Raw genomic sequence first — 13,121 nt, 5'->3', positions numbered from 1 at the left:
CTAGAGGGAAAGGCCTGAGAAAAACACACAATCAGGACAGTAGTGGTGTATTTACAGTAGCCACTTTGGAAATGCATAGGGGAGAAAAAGCTGAAAATTAAATAGGGCTCTTTAAATAGTAATTATAAGGCTAAGATAAGATGTATAGCCCTTTGACTTAATTAACATGGTATAATGTGAGTTATTTAATTTTGAGCACTCTATACTAATTTTATTAACATGATATAATAGTAACCTCATGAAGAATTTTTTGAGAATACATTGTGTGTGGCTAGTAGACTAGAACCAGTATTGGATCTGTCATCATCATTGTGATCACTTGAATTCATAATTAAGATTTTTAACATCTGATATAATTTTATGATGAAATTCAATAGAAAAGTGCATTTAAGTGTTTACTTAGTAATTGTAGTTCAAATAAATGTTAATTGTAAAATATACCGCATTGTTTTTGATAACTTTTTTGGAAATTTTTTTTTTATTATTTTTCTCTTTAAAGTAGAGTTTAAAAGGTAAATTTCCTTTCTAGGATTAGAATATGTAGTTATTTTCCTATAGCATCAAGAACCATTTTAGTTTATATGTTTAAAAATACACTATTAATTCAGACACAAAAATGTATCACAGATATGATTAACATCAGCCTATAACTTGAGAAATAAAATACTTCTAATATGAAATCTATAAATTTAATGCCTCCCTCCACCTGTTATATTTATATACTCAGTGATTTCTTATGATAAAGGAATTTAGAAAGTCAGAACAGCCTTTGAAGACTTATCTTAATGGTTCTTTAGTCTTTATTTCTTTAACAGCTAATAATATTGAACATGGTACATTTCCTGCAGAATGAATATGTCTTTTGTGAATAATCTACTCTGGAAATCTCATGAACACAAACTCAAGAGTAAATCTAACTTCCTCGTTGGATAAATAGCTTCTGAGCATTGCATAAGAACATGTCCATGTAGTTTTACTTTTTATGTATTTTCTTACACTCTTCCCGAACTGTTATTTCATTGTTTTGCTTACTAAAAGGAGCCATTGCAGAATTATGTGTACAGTGGCATAGGTAAGGTTACATGCCAATCCTGTGATTTCCGTGCTTGATCTCTATTCATAAATACTACGTAGGTAAAAGAAAGATTTATTTTAAAATAGAAGAGAATTGATCTCCAAGAAAAATTAGTTTCAAAATTTTATAAAAGTATATTTTCACCTTTAACCTCAAGATGAGTTAGTATATTGCCTTAAAAGAGAGTTGCATAACAATGTGCCTTCTGTATAACTTTAGATTTAGTATATTTTTAATTATACAGACTTGCTATGTAGAAACAATTACTGATAGTCCACCGGTTTTCCTAATGCTGTAGAACATAATTCCTACCAACCTGGAGATATTCTTAGCCATTTACAATGTCAGAATCTGAACAAGATTTGGGCTGTGCATCTGTCCCTGTATTTACTGTTTAAACTGAGATCATCGACAGGATAAAGAAAATGGTATTTTATTCAGGTACTACGCTTGTGTCTCCAAACTACTTCTAGAACAGCCATATACAGAAGGGAGAATGTAAATTGGATAAGAACTTTCCCAGCTCTCTGTTAGCTCCTCTTCTCTTTGCCACTATCATTTTTATCCTGGACAGACCTTCACCGATGAATTACTTCCACAAATGCTTACTCATCTGATTCCAGCATGAATATTTTATAAGTATCATTATTTGTCCTTCAAGTCCCATAAAATATTTAACATTGAGTAGCTTAACTTAACATGGATCCAGAAAGGCCCAACCATAACTCAGTTATGGGGGAAAAAACAATCCTGTGACACTGATTTTACTTATTATAAGTTATAGTATTTTAAACAAATAGATACCATGAAAAGATCCTATCTTAGATTCAAATATTGAGAGTAAAAAACTTCTGCCTTTTAAACATAAAAGCTTGATTTTGAGTTATGGTTATATATGGTTACTAAATATGGATATACATTACATACAATATTATCTAATTATTTTATATTTATTTTAGTTGCTAAAACGTGGAAGTCACTTTCTAAACAGGTAAGTTAAAGCTCTTGGTATACAACATATGCATGTACACACATGATACACACGTGTAGGCACACATGCACATTATCTGATTATATATAATTATATGTTTATATGTATGTGTGTGTGTTTTACAAATTAAAATCCCATAATGGTGGTATTTTTTAGTCTTCATAGTATCAGTAAATAAAAGTTGGCAATTCCATGTGCTAGTGAAGATAGAGGTTAATTGTCATGTGTGAGTGTAAATAGTCTTCCTTGTTTAGAAACAATTATCATGTCTGCTAAATTGAAGCTGTATAGACTCTTTACCCAGCAGGTCCATGCCTGAGGTTAAATTTTACAACAGTACATTCACATGTACCTAGCAAAGTCCAACTTAATATACTTTATAACTAGGTCATTTCACATCTGTGTTCATACCTAGAGAAATATTCAGTTACATACAGAAGAGGTTCAGAAGTCCGTAGACTGCTTATCATGCTTTAAAAAACAAGCACTTGAGTAATAGACCTAATACATTTTCAAAAAATATAACTCCATTCAGACAGAATTCAAAACTGGGAAAAGGAGACTACACTATTAAAGGATTCATTCACAGTTGGCAATATTAAGGGAAAAATTAACATAAAATTCAGGCAGTAGAAACATCAGGGAGGGTCTCAAAGTGGTTTCTAATATACTGATGAGTGTCTGCTTTTAACTTAGCTACTTTTAACTCCCTTAACTAGTAAAAGGCAAATGCATGCTTCCTTGTGAAACTTCAGAAACATTCTCTTCACAGTTAAATGTAAGATAAAGGTACATGCTATCAGAGCAAGAGAGCTAGCAAAGAGACATAACTCATTAGCTGAGAATTCTAGACTGCCCTGATAAAGTACCACAGCCTAGCGACTGAAACTGCATTTATCATTTCATAGTTCTGCAAACTAGAAACTTAAAGTCAGGGCATTAGCAGGAGGATTTTCCCCTTTTCTCTGACCATCTTCTCACTCTGTTTCCACTTGGTCTTTCCTCTAATAATTTAGTTGAATCTCATATGATCACAGTGGTATTTTTGAAGGGCCTGTCTCCAAAGTTGCCAGGTTCTTGGGTACTGCATTAGGGCCATAATATATAGTATGTCAAGGAGAAAGAGGAGGAGGAGGAGGAGGGTAAGAGTGGAAAGGAGGCATTATAAGGACTACAGTAGTGGCAATAATACAATTAAAAATCATATCCAATAAAAGTTTTGCAGGTTACTACTATATATAAAAATAAATGAATCAAAGTTAATAACAGGCTAATATTTAATTTTAAATTAATAATGACAATTATAAAAACTGCATTAAGATACATTTCACAATAGCAACAAAATCTATCACGTACTTAAAAGTGTACCATCTTAGCCACTTTTCTATTTCTGTGACAAAGCACTAAGGCAACTTAGGATAGAAATGATTTCCTTGAGCTTGTGGTTCAAGATGGCAGATCAAAGACTTGGCAGTAGAAACAGCTGAGAGCCCTCACCTTGATCCAAAAATAGGAAGTAGAACAAGTCTTTGGAAACCTCATATCTCACCCACAGTGACATACTTCCTCCAGCAAGGCCACACCTCCTCCTCCTCCTCCTCCTCCTTCTTCTTCTTCTTCTTCTTTTTCTTCTTTTTGTTGTTGTTGTTGTTATAATTTCTTAAAAATTTTTTATTTTGGCACAACTATTAGGGTCCAGTCATCCTTGTTCCACATCTAGCATTCTCCTATGAGTGAGCTCATACCATATTTGTCTTTCTGAGTCTGGGTTACCTCACTCAGGATGATTTTTTCTAGATCCATCCATTTGCCTGCAAACCTCATGATGTCATTGTTTTTCTCTGCTGAGTAGTATTCCATTGTGTATATGTGCCACAATTTATTTATCCATTCTTCAGTTGAAGGGCATCTAGGTTGTTTCCAGGTTTTAGCTATTACAAACAATGCTGATATGAACATAGCTGAGCAAGTGCTCTTGTGGTATGATTGAGCATTTCTTGGGTATATGCCCAAGAGTGGTATAGCTGGATCTTGGGGGAGATTGATTCCCAATTTTCTAAGAAAGCGCCATATTGATTTCCAAAGTGGTTGTACAAGCTTGCATTCCCACCAGCAGTGGAGGAGAGTTCCCCGAGTTCCACATCCTCTCCAGCATAAAGTGTCTTCAGTGTTTTTGATCTTAGCCATTCTGATAGGCGTAAGGTGGTATCTCAGAGTTGTTTTGATTTGCATTTCCCTGATGATTAGGGATGTTGAGCAATTCCTTAAATGTCTTTCAGCCATTTGAGTTTCCTCTGTTGAGAATTCTCTGTTTAGTTCTAAAGCCCATTTCTCAATTGGACTGTTGGTCGTTTTGATGTCTAATTTCTTGAGTTCCTTATATATTCTGGATATCAGTCCTCTGTCAGATGTGAGGTTGGTGAAGATCTTTTCCCATTCTGTAGGCTGTCGCTTTGCCTTGTTGATCGTATCCTTTGCTCTACAAAAGCTTCTCAATTTCCAGAGGTCCCATTGACTGATTGTTTCTCTCAGTGTCTGTGCTACTGGTGTTATATTTAGGAAGTGATCTCCTATGCCAATGCGTTCAAGACTACTTCCTACTTTCTTTTCTAGGAGGTTCAGAGTAGCTGGATTTATGTTGAGGTCCTTGATCCACTTGGACTTAAGTTTTGTGCACGGTGACAGATATGGATCTATTTGCAGCCTTCTACACGTTGATATCCAGTTATGCCAGCACCATTTGTTGAAGATGCCCATCCAAGGACTGAGGAATCTGGATGCTAGGCCCCGGGTGGAGCGCTGGGAGTCTAATTAGTGAGAAAGAGGAGGGTTTATATGAGCAAGAATTGTTGAAACCAAGGTTGGATAAAGCACAGGGACAAATAACCAAACGAATGGAAACACATGAACTATGAACCAAAGGCTGAGGGGCCCCCAACTGGATCAGGCCCTCTGAATAGGTGAGACAGTCGATTGGCTTGATCTGTTTGGGAGGCATCTAGGCAGTGGTACCAGGTCCTGGGCTCGTTGCATGAGTTAGCTGTTTGAAACCTGGGACTTATGCAGGGACGCTTGGCTCAATCTGGGAGGAGGGGACTGGACCTGCCTGGACTGAGTCTATCAGGTCGATTCCAGTCCTCGGGGGAGACCTTTATCTGGAGGAGGTGGGAATGGAGGGTGGCCTGGGGGGAAGGGGAGGGGGGCAGAAAGGGGGAGAACAAGGGAATCTGTGGCTGTTATGTAGAACTGAATAGTATTGTAAAATAAAATAAAAATTTAAAAAAAATGTATTTTACATACCAACCACAGTTCCCCTTCCCTACACTCTTCCCATTGCCTCCTCCCCACTCCACCCCCACCCCCATTCACTCCTCAGAGAGGATAAGGCCTCCCATAGGAAGTCAACAAAGTCTGGCACATCATGTTGAAGGCAGGACCAAGCCCCTCCCTGCTGCATCAAGGCTGAGCAAGGTATTCTACCATAGGGAATGGGCTCCAAAAAAAACCCAGTTCATACACTAGGGATAGATCTTGGTCCCGCTGCCAGGGGCCCCACAAACAGACCAAGCCACACAACTGTCACCCACATTCAGAGAGCCTAGTTTGGTCCCTGCAGGTTCCCCAGCCTTCAGTCCAGAGTCCCTGAGCTTCCACTAGCTCAGGTCAGCTGTCTCTGGGTTCCCCCATCATGATCCTAAACCCCCACCCCCTGCTCATACAATCCCTTCTACCTCTCTTTGACTGGACTCCAGGAGCTCAGCCCAGTGCTTGGCTGTGGATCTCTGCATTTACTTCCATCAGTCACTAGATGAAGGCTCTATAATGACAATTAGGATAGTCACCAATCTGATTATAGAGGAAGGCCAGTTCAGGCATCCTCTCCACTATTGCTAGGAGTCTTAGCTGGGTTTATCCTTATGGATTCTTCCTAGCAACAGGTTTCTCCCTATCCCCTTAATGGCTCCCTCTATCAAGACAGCTCTTTCATTGCTTTCCTTTTCTGTCACTCCCTCTAGTACCTCCCCCCACTCCCTCGTGTTCTCATCCCCATCCCCACCCCTCTCCCCAGTTTACCCAAGAGATTTTATCAATTTTCCCTCCCAAGGTGATTCATGTGAGTCCCTCTTAGAGTCCTCCATGTTACCTAGTTTCTCTGGGGTTGTGGACTGTAGCCTGGTTATCCTTCGCTTTACATGTAATATCCACTTATGAGTGAGTACATACCATGCTTGTCTTTCTGGGTCTGGGTTACCTCATTCAGGATTATTTTTTCTAGTTTGATCCATTTGCCTGAAAATTTCATGATGTCATTTCTTTTTACAGCTGAGTAATACTCCACTATGTAAAAGTGCCACATTTTCTTTATCCATTCTTCAGTTGAGGGGCATCTAGGTTGTTTCTAGATTCTGGCTATTACAAATAATGTACTATGAACATAGTTGAGCAAGTGTCCTTGTGTTGTGATTGTGCATCCTTTGGGTATATGCCCAAGAGTGGTATTGTTGGCTCTTGAGGGAGATTGATTCCCAATTTTCTGAGAAACCACCATACTGATTTCCAGAAATGGCTATTGTTTTGTCTCATTTACTGTCCGTTGCCTTACAGAAGCTTCTCGTTTTCAGGAGTTCCCATTTATTAATCATTTGCTCCCATTGTCTGTGCTACTGGTGTTATATTTAGGGAATGGTCTCCTGTACCACTGAATTCAAGGCTACTTCCTGCTTTTTATTCTATCCAGTTCAGTGCATATGGATTTATGTTGAAGTCTTTGAACCACTTAGATTTGAGTTTTGTGCATGATGATAGATATGGATCTATTTGCAATCTTCTGCATGTTGACATCCAGTTATGCCAGCACCATTTGTTGAAGATGGTTACTTTTTTCCAAGTTTTGGCTTCTTTGTCCAAAATCAGGTGTTCATAGGTGCGTGAATTAATGTCAGCGTCTTCAATTTGATTCCATTGATCCACATGTCTGTTTTTATGCCAATACCAAGCTGTTTTTATTACTATTGCTCTATAGTAGAGCTTTTTTGAAGTCAGTGATGTGATAAGGCCACCCATACCTTTTAAAGCTCCCCAAACAGCCATCAACAAGAAACCAAATATTGAAACATATTATACTCTGGGGCCATTCTCATTCAAACCACCAAATTCTACTGCTTGGCCCCCATGACCTCTGGTGGCCATATCATAATGCAAAATGAATTTAGTGCAACATCAGAAGTCCTCATAGTCTTTCAGTCTCAACACCAATTCAAAGCCCAAAGTCTAACATCTCTTCTGAGACTCAAGGCAATTTCTTAATTTTAACACATACAAAATCGAGCCGGGCGGTAGTGGCACACACCTTTAATCCCAGCACTCAGAAGGCAGAGGCAGGTGAATCTCTGTGAGTTCGAGGCCAGCCTCGTCTACAGAGCAAGCTCCAGGACAGGCACCAAACTACACAGAGAAACCCTGTCTCGAAAAACCAAAAAATAAAAGTATATAACACCTACAAAATCAAAAGCAAATTACATACTTCCAACATACAGTGGCACAGAATGTGACTGCCATTCCATAAGGGAGGCATTGCAGCATAGTGAGGGAACTCTGGACCAAAGCAGGACTGAAAACAGAAGGGCAGACTCCAAAACTGTAGTTTGTGTCTGGTGTCAGAGGGCCAAAATGGCTCTGCCCTTCCAGCTTTGCTCTTGGCATGGTTTCACTCCTTGTTGGCGGCTCTCCCCAGAAGCTCTCTCATGTCTCCAGCACCTCTAACATCTTGGAGATTCCAGCACAATCCAGGCTTCACTTTTACAGCTTCACACAATGTGGCCTTCAGGACCTTCATGCAGGAACTGCCCCGCCATCCAGTGCCTGGCCTCAGCCGTTCTCCTTTTTCATGGAAGAAGATTGCATAACCCCTTTAAAGCCAGAAGCATGTGGCTGAGGCTGCCGGGTTCAGCTGCCCACTGGGATGGAGCCTTCCTGAATCAAATTTGCAGCAGCCTTCCTTTGTTGTTGATTTTTAGGAGGGGAATTCCTTAGGCCTTTCCCCTTCACAAGTTGACAGCTACTTGTGACCTCCCCTTGAGGACACCACTCTATATATTCTATTTTCAATCAGGCCTCTTTTCAGTTTGATCTCTTTCAGCACAAGCCTTGACTTTATCATTAAATTTCTTGATGTTATTTTTCTCTTCCAACTGTACACTTCAAATTTCTTTTGTTCCACATGTGCTTTCTCATTGTAGACCTGCATAGTAATTATAAGTAACCATGTGATAGAGTCAATATCAGGCTGTCTTGAAATCTCCTCTGCCAAAGAAATTAGTCCATTGCTTTTTAATTTAGCCTCCAGAAAATTCTTAGGACAAGGTCAGAAAGCAGCCACATTCTTTCCCACAACAGCACAAGAATGGCCTCTAGTTCAGTTGCTGTTAAAGCACTTGCTTCCCTCTAAAGTCTCTTGAGCTAGGCCTCCACAGTCCCCATAGCTCTCAGGACTGTGTCCCAGGCTTCTGGTAGGATGGTCCATTAAGCCCTGTTTATAGTATTCAACCACTTAACTAGTCCAAAACCCCAAAGTCTTCCATATTCATCCAAAACCACATGGCCAGGTATGTCACAGCAACAGCCCACTCCCTGACTCCAACTTCTGTCTTAGTTACTTTTCTGTTGATGGGACAAAACCCTAGGACCAAGGCCCCTTACAAAAGAAAGTGTTTAAGTGGGTTTGTGGTTTCAAAGGGTCGGACACCATGACGTCAGAGCAAAGTCATGGCAGCAGGAATAGTTGAGAGCTCACATCTTGATCTGAAAGCCTCAAAGCTGATTCCCAGTGACATACCTCTTCCAGCAAGGCCACACCTAATCCTCCCCAAACAGCCACCAAGTATATACTAGAGCCCAAGTATTCAAAGATTTGTCTATGGGGCCCATTTGCATTCAAACCACTGCATGTACTTAACAGAGTATGTACAACATTTTTAAAATGTCTTTCAAGGAAGGGAATAGATATAGTATCATGTTCATGGGTACTGAACTATTTATAATAATACTTATATCCAAATTTATGTACAAATTATTGTTAATATTAGTCTTACTCTAATATAATTTCAACAGAATTGATTTTAATTTTCACTTTTTGAAACATTTCAGTAAGGACTCTAAAATACTTAGAATGGTTTTGAAAAGGAAATAAAAAAGAGGTGACAGGGATGAAAACAAGTGATTCATATTAATAAGATTGATAAAGATTAATAGTAGGTTGATAATTAAAATGATATTGTACCATTGCAAGAATATTTTAAGTAGATGAAGATGAATAATAATAGTAATAGAAAAATCCAGAGGCATTTTAGGGAATATCTGTAAATCAATAGAGACAAGACTGATGCCCCAATCATGTGTAAGAACAATAGGCTTTCCCTATGGGGGCAAATGAAGCTAATCCTCAGAATCCACCATCATATATAAAAGCTAATTGAAGATGGATTGTGTTCTTTTTTTCCAAGCATCATGGCTACTAACTTTAGTCTTCATTAAAATATATTTCATATGCTTAGAAGGATGAACACGTCATAATACGTCATGGCAGTTGTGTATATGTACTATGAAAATCATCTCAAATTTGTAAAAGTACATATTATATTTATCACAGCATAGATATTTACCAACAGTGTTCATCTTTTACCAATGGTTCATTCACATATATGATGATTATGTTTAAATAACCTATTATGTACCAAATACTGCCAGAGCTATCTAAGTAAATTGATAGTCCAGTGAACAGTTGGCTATAATTGTAAACAAATTCAAGAATTGTGCATATATTGGCTGTCTTATTCTTCCACCAGTAAACATTAACATATCAGTTGACTGTTAGTATCAAAAGAGATAATGTTCATGCTCAGAGGTAATGGAGATAATAAGTTTCAGGGAACTGGGAAATAGAATTGGAGATGCTTGTATCTGTCCTTGCCTGTAGTTATATTTTACCCTTATTAATCCTCAGTCCGCATAAACATAACTCTGGTACAGCACTGACTGATTTCTTGAATTGTAGAACATTGTAAAGTATCATCAGATGCTTTCATGTGCAGGAGAAGAGAAGAACACAGTGCAAGCAGTTGAGCCTCGCAGCCCTGGCTACCAAGTGCTAGTGGTGCAGTTGGCACCTAGAAACGCTTTTCACAAAGATTCAGAGGATTTCAGTGCAGCACCTTCTCTCTTGCCTTCCAAATGTGATAAATAATAATAATAATAATAATAATAATAATAATAACAACAACAACTTCTACCCACCTGAGTCTCAAGTCCTACCACCTTAGAATTTCCAAAGGAAAAAAAAAGAGTAACCTCTCCCCGCATATACATCTTAGCTGAAAGGTCAGGTCTGAGTATCAAGCAAATGAACTAATTCAGAAGATTCTTCTACCAAAAAGTGATATTCACTCCCACGAAGGGAGTGATACTTGTACCGACCAAAGAAAATAATGAAAATTATATGTGATTACTATTGAGAGAAGTGAATGTCAGAAGCTTTTATCCAACCCTAAAAGAATTCCATGATGCCCCAACTCAAAAATGTTTAAAGAGTGTCATAATGAATATAGACTTGTTACACAGAGGAAGAGGACGTCACCAAAAGTAATAGCAGAGTTATCAATGCCAGTTGGGTTTTTGTTTGGTGTTATATTGTGTTTTATTTATGATTAAAAACTATAAATGCTAAAATGTGAAAATTGAAGAACACATAAGAGGATCTTTTTAGATAAGATACATGAAGCAAACCTCAAAAGAAATAACTAGCAGATTTTACTAAATTAAATAACTTAAACTGTGGCTACCCAAACCTATTAACAACACTAAAAGATATTTGATGCATAGGAAAATGCTTTCATAATTTATTATCCAAAAACAACTTCGGACCTTATAATTGTCTAGAACTTGTGTAATTGATACTAAAAAGACAATCATCTCAATAAGAAATGGACAGCATAGCTAGAAGAGCTAGCAAGTACATATAAAATAGTTCAACTAATAACCAAAGACATGCAAATTAAAGCAATGATGTTCTATTCTACACCCACCAGATGGCTAGCTTCCAGAAATTTGACAGTGTCAATGCTGAGCAAGGGCATGAAGGAACCAATTGAAAAAATAGATGCCTTTGCTTTGGGAAGGGATATGGTAATGGCTGATGAAATTTAAAATGTATGTTTGAGGTCCTATTTATAGGTATGTATGCTAAGAAAGGTTTAAATGTTCACACCTGCTCTCTTATTCATGTTTCCTGACACACTGATGGAAGAGTGAAAAATTTAGAAACAATATAATCATTGGGGAAATGGATCAAATAATTGTAAGTAGCGTACCACGGATAACATAGTAATACAGAATGAAATAAATAAGTGTGTTAGAGCTGTGTGTATCCAGACCTAACAGATATGTTTAAGCAAACAGCAAGTGGCAGGATGCTGATGTTTTCTAGGCCCTAGAAAGTCAAAGTAATTTTCCTGATTCTGGGAAGCTGTTTTATTCAGTCTCATTCTCTCACAGGTGTCAGTAGATTTTTCTAAAGGCTGTATAATGAGTGATGTTATCACTCTTGACAGCTAATGGAGTGTGTGGTTGTGTATGGTTGTACTTTAGTTTTTCATTTTTCACATTTAAACAAACATTGATGAATACTATACAGATAAACATCTTTTGTGTCCTTAGTATTTTAAAAATGTAAACAGCTAACTTTCAAAAGTGCCATTATAAAAATCCACTGTGTAGCCATTAACATCAAAATAAGGACTGTTTGACATGAAGATATATTCATATTATGTAAGAGACAAAGTAAAATACAAAACAGTATATAGGGAATAAAGATTTAATATTTACAATAATAAATGGCTATATACAGTATCTATGAGAGAGTTAGATTAAGAGAATATTAAATAAAATTGTAGTGTGTTTTGTCTTTGAATATAATTTTTCTTTTCTAAACCTACAGTTTTCCTGTGCAGTGTGTGTGTGTGTGTGTGTGTGTGTGTGTGTGTGTGCGCGCGCACTAACTATATGACCAAAAAACTATACTCACTTTAGAAAATTATGTAAGTACTTTAAAAACACCTATAGCTTTAGGAAAGTAAAATTAATTCAGCAAATGTATATTTGTTCCCTACTTGCAATGCTGCAATGTAATTGTGGCACTGGACACCCCAGAATTAGTATCTGACTCCAGTAGTTTAAAGACATAGTGCCCAACAGACTGCTCTCTTTACAGGTGTGTACTCCAGTTCAGAAGTCTCAAGGTGCCTCATTTCTGACTTTACGGGCTACAGTTCCAGGATTTTTCTACACCTGGTGTAGTAGTTTACTAAAATGACCCATAGAACTCAGAAAATGCTGTAGTTGGGATTACAGATAAAGAACATTTATTAAGACATCCCAACTGAAGAGACAAACTAGTAGGTCTGGAAGTGTCCTGACCAAGAATGTCTGTCCTCTCTGCATCTGGAGGCAGTCTGTCGCTCTCCGAGCATCTTCATGGGCTCCAGTGAGCTCAGAGTCTAGACTTGTCTTGGGTTTTACTTCTGAGGTGTAAGTTTCCAAACTGTTGATCATGTCTTTATCTCTGTCTCCACCTCTCCTTGTTCCCATCCTTTGTTCTGGTGAGCAAACACCATCTTGAGTTATTTCCTTAGTGTACACTCAAGTGTAATGGATTTCGTCTTCCTCCCAGGAGTTGGAGACAAAGGCCAAATTCATTTTATGTGGAACAGTAGTATAATAGAAAAGATAAGTATTGTGAGTGGAAACAAATTTCCAGCATGAATGGATATACAAAGATTTTAGTAAATGTTAAGAATCAAAATTAGCAGATAACAAAAATGATCACTAAAGCAATTAGATGACCTAGGCCTGGAGAAACTATATTTTTATTAAAAATAACTACTTGAAATCAATGAAAATCAGTTTCTGTAATTTACTTCTATGTACCTGACTTGTGAAAATTACTTGTCCAGTTTAGGTCTAAGTAAAATATGTGTGAGAATTAGTTACTAGAATTAAATA

General features: G+C 37.6%; 1 protein-coding gene across 5 annotated transcripts in view; it reads left to right on the top strand.

Moving 5' to 3' along the window:
• The window catches only part of Micu3 (mitochondrial calcium uptake 3), an 89,522-nt gene that overhangs the window by 38,298 nt on the left and 38,103 nt on the right, over positions 1-13,121 (top strand). For 4 of the 5 annotated variants that reach the window (XM_076553509.1, XM_006973971.4, XM_076553508.1 and 1 more), the window contains exon 3: positions 2,035-2,066. The exons of the other annotated variant lie outside the window; for it this stretch is intronic. In XM_076553509.1, coding sequence (XP_076409624.1) covers positions 2,035-2,066 — 32 coding nt within the window. The remainder of the gene's footprint in view (positions 1-2,034; positions 2,067-13,121) is intronic. 5 annotated transcript variants of the gene reach the window in all.

The sequence above is a fragment of the Peromyscus maniculatus genome, chromosome 17, assembly GCF_049852395.1.
Source record: "Peromyscus maniculatus bairdii isolate BWxNUB_F1_BW_parent chromosome 17, HU_Pman_BW_mat_3.1, whole genome shotgun sequence".
NCBI classification, from domain to species: domain Eukaryota; kingdom Metazoa; phylum Chordata; class Mammalia; order Rodentia; family Cricetidae; genus Peromyscus; species Peromyscus maniculatus.
Note: the sequence above shows the minus strand (reverse complement) of the source record. Positions and strands in the feature narration are given on the sequence as shown.